This window comes from Merops nubicus, unplaced genomic scaffold (genome assembly GCF_000691845.1).
Source record: "Merops nubicus isolate BGI_N331 unplaced genomic scaffold, ASM69184v1 scaffold1099, whole genome shotgun sequence".
Lineage (NCBI taxonomy): Eukaryota > Metazoa > Chordata > Aves > Coraciiformes > Meropidae > Merops > Merops nubicus.
The window spans coordinates 1-9,957 of NW_008632788.1; the positions used below are offsets into that span (position 1 = coordinate 1).

General features: G+C 37.0%; 1 protein-coding gene across 1 annotated transcript; it reads left to right on the forward strand.

The window, feature by feature from the left end:
* Window positions 1-980: 980 nt before the first annotated feature.
* Window positions 981-7,842, forward strand: TDO2 (tryptophan 2,3-dioxygenase; the record flags this gene model as incomplete). Its single annotated transcript, XM_008947989.1, has 8 exons — window positions 981-1,108; window positions 2,751-2,937; window positions 4,185-4,292; window positions 5,227-5,338; window positions 5,456-5,513; window positions 6,016-6,095; window positions 6,688-6,778; window positions 7,689-7,842. Coding segments are annotated over 8 exons (918 nt in total), but the record flags the coding sequence as incomplete, so codon positions are not given.
* Between the last annotated feature and the right edge of the window lie 2,115 nt (window positions 7,843-9,957).

Genomic DNA, 9,957 nt, shown 5'->3' on the forward strand with positions numbered 1-9,957 from the left:
AAAAGGAACCTTTATCATAATGTCCAATAAAAATGTTCTCTGTTGTCGTCCACATTCATAATTTTGTTGGCTTTTTAGTTGAACATTATATGAAATTATAACTGATCAAAATCAGTTCTTAAGTAGAATATTTTTTTCTAATTTATTTTTGTGAAAAATGAAACTTTGCTTATAATCAGAATTTGAAATGTCAATGTTAAGGTTAAGCACGGAGGCAGGTGATTAACTAAATGGTTATCATCTTTCATTTTTGTAGTCTGACATTTCCTGATGGCATGCCCAGGTCTTAGAGACAAGTTTAATCCCATTAAAACAAATAGAAATTTTAGCAGACTCCTCTGCAAGTAAAGTGTTCAATTTACTCAGAAGAGACCTTCTGTCTTTTCCATTTAGTATTTTCTTTCTCCCACCAGACGTGGTCTTCTCTGATTGCCTCTGCTTGCTAATGCACATCTCTGATGAACACCTTTTTATATGTGCTCTCCTGATGTACCGCTCAGATTATTCTGCTTCCCAACTCTTAAGTACTTTCCACACCTGCTTTATGACTTGCTCCTTCACACATAGAGAATACTATAGAAGTGATTATAATAGAAAGCCTAATTATCATCTTATAGCATATATAATTAAAATTGTATTGTAACCATTGAAAATGATCATGGTATAAATTATTTTGGTCTAGATTTTAATTTCTTGGGGTGACTTCTATTTCAGACAAAAATGTAGACAAGAAAAAAATATATATCTGGCCTAGCTGTAATGTATGATCAGTCAGAAAAAAAAACAGATTTCAGTCTTTCAAAATTATAGTTGCAGTATCAACAGGGCTCTATTCAAGACGAGTTTCTGCTGCCATGGATTTTATGTGGAAAGGACTTGAGAACTGTAGTGATGTACAACAGTGAAAAGACCTGGAATATATAGGTAGGATATAGAAAGAAGACCATTCCTTCTGTTTGTGATCTTTATTTCTTCTACAGGTAAGAGATGAGAGGAACATGCTGAAGGTTATTACTCGAATGAACAGAATTTCAATGATTCTGAAGTTACTTGTGGAACAGTTCTCAATTTTGGAAACTATGACTGCACTGGACTTCTTTGATTTCAGGTAAGTGCTTAGTAAGCTAACACAAGCTAGTGATTCCCATCCTTAGAACTGACTGTGGATTTTGCATGTGTGCCAGCAGCTCGTTTATGTGCATCATTCAGTGGGGTGAGAGTATGCCCTAGAGAGACAGCCGTGGCATTAGAGTGCAATGGTCAATTAAGAAGTTGAGCAAGAGTGTGAGTCCAGCATGCTCTGCAAAGAAGTACAAGTTAATTGTCAATGTTTAAGTGTGGTGCTGCTGAATGATTTCAGAGTAAAAAGTTAAAGCAACAGAAATAGGTCCTGGTTCCGTTAACGGTTTACTTGAAATTTACCACTACACAGTTGCAGTGGTATTCTATGGCAAATCATAGGAGTGCTTGGGAGGGAGAAATGCACTCTCTGTAGGTTATTAAGCAGATACTTCAGCTGTCTTGGCTTGCCTGGCGTTTCCTTGCTTCGTGTTTTCGGTGTCTGCAGTGCTGGGGCTTCAGCTGGCTGAAGGAAATATTGCTGTCTCTTCTTTCTCCCAAATAACTTCTGCTACCCTGAGGCTGCCCAATGCATCGCTGGGTTAGATGGTTGGCAGCTCTTCTGCCTGGACTTCCTTTGGAATCCCTTGGCTCGCCTCACTTCTACCACAGCATTTCTAGCTCTTCCTGCACTTCGGCTAGGTCCCTCCGCTACTCTTCCATGTGTGACATCTTCATTCACTGTCTGCCTTCCTGTTCTTGTTCTGCTCATGTCACTGACCCGTCTGACTTGTGACCACAGTGCCATCCAGCATCCCACCCACTCTGCATTGTTTTAGTACCCTTTCCTTTCTGTCTTTTAATGTTCCCTAACTGAAAAGCACATGAAACTACAATTTTGCTTCTCTTGGAAATCTGAAACCTCTGTAGTGTAATGCTAGATGATGCAGCAGGGGAAATTCATGGGGTAATCATCTGTTTTGATGCATTCTTGCTTCTGCTTTTCAACAACATACCATCATTTGATACACAAACACAAGATCAAATAGATTATGTGTATCTGCCAAATCTTACATTTGCAACTCACAGTGCATCACAATTACCTAGCAATGTAGGATTTCAGATAACTTTTCATATTTATTTTTTTTTTTCAGCATGGTCACACAATTTAACTCTGACAGAATCCCATTACTGAATCTATGAAATGAAACTCACTAAATGTTTTTCTGAACATTATTCTATTATATACATGGCAATTATCCTACATAACAAGCCTATAAAGGCATTCATGGGCACTTTGATGATGTGGAAATTTTTGGAATAGCTATTTGGGGTGAAGATGCTCACTCTGTCTGGAAAGGACATGACATTCACTAACACTTCCTCCTGTACATCACACACATAAAGATACCATTTTAAAACACAGTACAAACATAAGTGTGTGCATATGTCTCTGTATGTACAAACAATATATAGCTAGAAAATTACAATATGCTATACATACATTGTAGTTAAATTGAAATAGGTTTTTTTCTTTTTTTTTAATTGCAATCATATAAAAAGCACTCAGGTATCTACTTGATATTTTCAAATGTGAAATACATATTTTTTATTTTGTTGAGAACCAGAGAAGTCCATTACTGTAAAATAATCTCCTGCATTTTTGTATCATCTTTTTTCTGTTCCCAAAGATACTACCTAAGCCCAGCCTCAGGTTTTCAGAGCCTGCAGTTTCGCTTGCTAGAGAACAAAATTGGTGTTCCACAAAGTCTGAGAGTCCCTTATAACAGAAGGCATTATCGTGATAACTTCAAGGGACAGGATTATGAACTACTGCTTAAATCAGAGCAAGAACCAACGCTGCTGCAACTTGTGGAGGTAACTATGTCTGTTTTAGACCCTGCTTTGTTTTCCCCCATCTCCCAAGAATGTCCTTCATTGTTGTCAGTGACAAATTCTTCCTTGAGAGATATAAGCACGCTGGCAATTCTCTGCTCAGTTGTTTTTTGGATTCTTACCAAATTTTATGTGAAAGAGAGTTAGTCATTAGTAAACCAACTGATTTATCACAGCTTTTCCTCTTGTCTGAGAAGCTTGACTATTAAAAGTATTGAAGTGCATTGTGGAAGTATGAGCTAGGAATATAAATGTACTCTTTCATTCACATTTTTTTTCATGGAAAACTTCAAAGATATTTCCACTATTAGTGATGGCTCTAAGAGACATTTAAAAAAAAAGAAAAAAAAAAAAAGGAAAAGAGAACCCAAAAGATGTTCAGCAAATGTTTCATTATCACTTACCATGATTTCATGACTTTGTCTCAGTTATGAATTACTCATAGTAATTTCTCTGTCTTGTCATTTTCATGTATAAACTTAACATAACTTTCTAAAGAATAATGCAGTATAAACCTCAATAAAAGCATCTACTCATTAGCTCTATCCATTTGTCTAACGACACCTGATACAGACTATATAGGAAATTTCTCTAGCTTTTATTCTTTTGTTAAGACTTCATGCTCTTGTATCTTTTGGATGAGAAGCAGCTAAATTAAATGACCTCTAAAGGGAGTTTGACCATAAAGATGCTTAATTTTTTCCCCTCCTTTTTTCATTACCATTATTAAAAGGAAATCAAACTGAAATTTTTGCTAACTGCCAAGTAAATTTCTGTCTTGTATCATCACATATCGTGGTGTAAGTTAATAACAGACTGCTTGATCAGCCTGGCATGATAAAAACTGGTTGTATAGATGGTTCTGTATTTTCCTTCTGAGATTAATCTTTACAATTATCCTATATATGTGGAATAAGATTGTTTTCCTGTATCTGCGAGGGAGTTGGTTTTAAAGATATTCTTAGAATGAGACAGCTTTTGTCTTCCAACACTAGTAATTTAACGTGCAATCTGTGGGTGTGTTTGCATGGCACCATTATGCAGGTATAAATCATCTGCATGGACATGCTCACTCCAGCAATAAGCATCTTTACAGGATGTTAAACCAGAACAACTGTAGCAGTATAATTTATGTTGCTGTAACTGGTAATTCTAGGGTAATGTGCTTGCACTGTTAATGTTTGAACACATTATTATTATTATTATTATTATTATTATTATTATTCAAGGCATGGCTGGAAAGAACTCCAGGACTCAATGCAGAAGGTTTCAATTTCTGGGGACAATTTGAAGTGAATGTTCTAAAAGGTCTAGAAGAGGAATTTGCATTGGTGCAGGTACACAATGTACTCCTGATCTAGCTATAAGCAAATACAGCTGGCAAAATTACATCCGGACATAATTAGACTTTCAGCCCACTCAGAGTTTCTTGCTCACTTCAATTAACCTTCAGCAGCCTCTGTCTGCAAGAAGCAGAAAAAATAGCCATTTTTTCAGGAAATCTGACTAAGTTTGTAATTTCACATCTAAGATGGTTTAAAGCATGTGAGACATAGATGATTTTGATTGCAAAACCAAAGGGATAGTATCAATGGAAGGGTTGAAATTGATTTTACTGAAACTAGAACTTTAGCTAGTACTTGCATCTACAGTTCAGAGTAAACAGGAAGTTTGGGCCCCTGAGCTATATGAAGTGTCACTATGACCAGCCCTTTTCTATTTAACAATATGTGGCATTTGAATTACATGGGCAAATAAGCACAAGAAAATCCCCAAATACTGTAAGACCTGTGGCTTTAAGTGTATTTTTAATGGGAAAAACACCATAACATAAGAATTAATCAGTTTCCCGACGATATCTGTTTACAGCTTTCTCACTTACCTAAACTTTTTACAATTTTCTTACCCATAGCTGTCCAAGGATTTATTTTTTTTGCCTTAGGAGAAAAAAAAAAAAAAATCAGACTTCAAACAATGAAGAGGCATTTTTAAGGCCTCTAGACCAAAAGAACTAAGTTGCCAGTTTGTGTGAACATTCATTCATCTGAATTGTGTTGACAGGTATTTAATTGTACATTTTATGGCATTTGTGTGTTTTTAGAGGACAATGATTCAGTGACTCATCTATCTTGTTTGGAAATACAGTTCTTACATTTAAGATAGAAACTTACAGAATATTTATGCCAAAAATAGAAGTTACATCATGAGTCATTCAAGTGCTTAATTTTCTCTGTTGAATTCTAAAACTTGTTTTTGTTTTAAATATCAAAGGCCAAACCAGAATCAGAAGAAAAAGATGACTTATTATCTGAATTCCAAAAACAGAAAGATGTATTACTTTCGTTGTTTGATGAAAAACGCCATGAACATCTGCTTAGTAAAGGTAGATTGTATTAATATAAGTCAATATGCACTTTTAATTTTTTATGCATATTATCATATAATATCATTGAATTTGCAGGAGAATCAGTACCAAACTAAGAACACTTGTATTTTGCAGGAGAAAGACGCCTGTCTTACAAAGCACTGAAGGGTGCCTTAATGATCTACTTCTACAGGTAATGTTGGAAGATATGTCTTTAATGCTTACTGTCAGCAGGAGAGGTGAAGGTTGAGCACAGTAGCACAGGTTTATTTAGCTTGGAAGAGGCCTTGGAATGTAATCTAGCCTGACCATGCTCAAAAACCTGGAGTAGTTAGATCCAGATTGGGGGTCAAATTGGGCTGCTCAGAGCTGTGTCCAGGTGAGTTTTTTGTATGTTAAGGTCACACATCCCCTCTGGGCAGATGGCTTCTGTCCAGATGCTGCTCCTTAGACTAAAATGAGCAAATACTGTTCCACAAAGTGTCCTAGAAAGATTTAGAGTATTTTTCCAAGTATGAGGGAAAAGGCACAGCTCAAGACCTACGTAGCAGAAACATTTGTTACAAGTATCTACTGGTATTTCACTACCAATTTAGGAAAAATAAATGTTAAGTCATTATGTGCTGGTGAAATGCTACTTTGAAAAAATAGAGCATATCAAGAGAGGTCTCACTGTCTCCTCTTTATTTTCCAAGGGAGGAGCCTCGTTTTCAGGTTCCCTTTCAGCTTCTTACCTCCCTCATGGATATCGATGTCCTCATGACCAAATGGAGATGTAAGTTTCATTTTTTGCTTGTGAGACTCCCATTTATTTTAGATGCAAGTAAATTGCTATGTTCACCCTCTTTCAGACTGGTTACACCTAGAGATTCAGACTTAAGCTTCTGAATTCATCCGTTAGGAGTGACTTTTGTTTGTACTTTGGCTAAGAGGAAAGATGAACAGCTGCTTCTGTTCATACGTATAGCTATTGCTTCAATGATGTGCTTTAAGTTAGGTGAACAATTTTATTTAAGGGACAGGCATATATTTTCCAATGTCTGCCAAAACACCATGATGACAACTCTTCATATGCAAACATTCCTTCTGCTCCTTCTCTATCTAGACATCCATAAATGAATGTATTAATTCTGTATTAACAGAGCACAATAATGTATAATAATTATTGAATTCATTTGGGTCTAACAATAATACTAGTTGACAGAAGAGTGGCATAATTAACTCCTACACTGCTGAAGACCTAGTAGTTCTGGATCTCTGTTCAGATCTCTGTATAATCGTTAATATTTCAGTGATGCACCTTGATGTTATCTGTTGATTATAGCTTAGCACTGAACACAGACCCTGTCCTTCTCTTGTATCATTAGATAACCATGTCTGCATGGTGCACAGGATGATTGGCAGCAAGGCTGGCACCGGAGGATCATCAGGCTACCAGTACTTGCGCTCAACAGTGAGGTAAGAATAATGCGCTCTCCCATAACCTGCAACAATGGAGTTTGTAGATACTCTTACCTCCAGGAGATGTCTTTGGACTCATTGGACACCAGAGGGTGGTTGTTTCTCTTTTGTGACTCCTCCTGCTGCTGTACATTTACTTACCAGGTTGACATATAAATTCTGAGCCTTTGGGGGCAAAAATAAGTCCTTTTGGTCACCTTCTTCAGGTTTCATTCTGTTGGATGAAGCAGAAAAGGAACTTAAAAGGATGGCTGGGGCCTGAGCACACAACTCTTGGGATGGGTAGAACTTATTTTCTCCCAAAATCTGAGGATTCATCTAGTTAGAAAATTCAAGGCTTTTAGCTGCAACTACATCCCGACAGTTCTAAACATTATGTCAAAAAGTACAAGGATATTTAAAACATCTTCCAAGAGGTCTAAAATAACCTTCTTTGAAATTTGTTTTCAAAACCATACGCAGCTGGTGACCTCCATGTACAGCTGTAGGCAATGGCTCCCCTCACAGCCATTGTAACAGAGGGTGGAACAGAAAGCAGACAGATTGAAGTTGAAGATTAGAGTTTCACAATCTTTTTCAGCAAGGCCTCCTGCTCTTCCTTAATTTCAGGTTAATGCTCTTCCTAGTTAAATTCTGCATCATATCTACCACACAAGTGTAGGTCTGGAGCTCACAGCTTACATACTCTGCATTTTCAGAAGAAAAGTTTAACTACAGCAACCGTATTTCCTTTTAAGTTTCATGGCTATGCACTAGAAAAAGGATTGGATTGTTACTGAATGCTCAGAAGGAGGGTTAGTGCAGAAACCTTGTCACATAAATAAGAGATGGAGTGATTCTTGAGGATGTTGAAACGTGTCTTCCGTGCAGATACTGCAGTACTAATTGTTCTGATTGGCTTTTTCAGTGACAGATACAAGGTGTTTGTGGATTTGTTCAATCTTTCAACGTTTCTAGTGCCAAGACACTGGATACCAAAGATGAACCCAACCATTCATAAATTCCTTTACATGGCAGAATACTGTGACAGCTCCTACTTCAGCAGCGACGACTCAGACTAGCCTGCCTTTCTAGACTGGGTGCTGTGAAGAACTTCAGGACTTTCACCTCAAAAGGGGCTTCCCCAAAATTCAACAGCTATTTTCATGGACGTATTTATGAACAACAGCTATGTGAATAGTATGACTGGCCTGCGGAAGAAGTGTAATTGTAAAATTCAACAGCTATTTTCATGGACGTATTTATGAACAACAGCTATGTGAATAGTATGACTGGCCTGCGGAAGAAGTGTTTGTAGAAAAAACAGTCTGTAGAGTTAGCCTTTATTAAGACTAAAATGATACCCCAATTCAGCACAATGACCAATTGAACTTGGTTGGCTTCTTAAAGCCTACACGTAGAGAGTGGGAGTAAGGTATACAGAATTATCACGATCATGTCTTATTTGTACATATTTTTGTATTTGTTTGTTTGCCTAATGGATGTTATTAATTTACTTCTAGTTGAGGATGTAATTAGTCTCATCACCCTCAGAAGAATAGTTTCTGAACTCTAGTGGAATTTCCAAAGGAATTTCATGTTAAGAGTTTCAAAAGCCAGATTTAACAAAGTGAATCCTGCATCTACAGAAACTCAAGCATCTTTACTTTTATGTACATTAAGAATCATGCTGCTATCTACATGTTACATGTAAATCCCATCCATAGAAATACTTACTGTTAAGAATAGCTTATATAAATACTTACTTTACACTTCAAATAAAGCAGTATTAAAGCTCATCTTTTGTTGTCCTCTTCTAAAGAAAGCATGAAGTTCAAAAAACAGTATGAGAGGCACTTAAAGTCTTTTTTTTATTCAAAATATCATTGAAATAAAGATAGAATTGCTATATAATAAAAGCAAGGCAAATTTGGCTATAGTATATTGATAGAACTGTGTCATCTGATCAGAGAGACATCTTTTTAAATGATTTCCGTGGAAATACGCATACGCTGTAAGCCTTAATTTCTGGTGAGCTGCTCTCTATCTTAGCACTTTAGGTACTTTAGGCTGCCTGATAGTACCACCTCAAAAACACTGGTGGAACATCTGTGTTTGATGGTACTATAACAACGTTACTCTTATCAATGCCAATTAGGAACTTTGGCTATTGTTTTCCAGTTATGGAAGTGTGCTATCTGTTGTTTGTAAAGTGCTGAGGGAAGGCCATACTGCAGAAGATTAAGACTGCAGAAGACTTGCCCTTTTGTGAATCTGAAATTTTCAGCCAGTAAATTACGTAGCAGAACCTGAAGTGGTGAAACATTGCACTTAGTCTTCATTTAAAATACTAACACTTATAAGGACTATACTTAAAATAGACAACTGTGAACACTCGTATTTATCATAAAAGGGTTATAACACATTGATCTGTTAACAAGGTACAGTAATTGAGTGCCAAAATTACAGAGTTGCTTTAATACTTTTCACAGTAGTGCTTCATAAAAGACACAGGTAAAGCATTCCAGGTGAAAGATTCAGAACATTTTAGAATTACATGTTCAGTTGTGAATTCTAGCTACATTTGCCTGCAAACTGCAGTTTTATAGATCAGCAAAGCTGGAGTCCCTTTTGGATTCCCAGCAAGTCCCACCCACAAACTCAATTAATGTAGGAGAATTTAATGCCCACTCTATTTGGAATATTCCGTAATTGCTGACTTTCTAAAGGTGGCAAATATATATTAACAAACCTCACCCTCACATTTTTTTCTATAATAAATAAGGTTTTTAATTTCTGCTTTGCAACTGGCTTCCCTGTTAGCTGTGAAGTAGGGAGGAGAGAAGGCACGAAACTGGCACAGCTCTGAGGGCAGGGAAAGGCCCAATGCAAACACATACATCCTGCCAGGACACAGATGTTAAACCACCAGAACTGCCTCCAGCTGTCTACATACAGTTACTTCTGACTCTTCCATCCCTCTAACAAATGAATGCAGAAGACTCACTTCAGGCACCTTCCAAAACATGCTCCTTGTGATGAAGAACTCTGAAGCTATACTTACCCAATATAGCCCAATAAAGGGCTGAAGATTCAAACTGACTCTCTGTAACTTCAGAGACACTGAGTGCTCAGGAAACAACTCCGACTATCCATTTCCCTCGAGAAAAAGTAAGATTTCACAAAAAGGATGACTA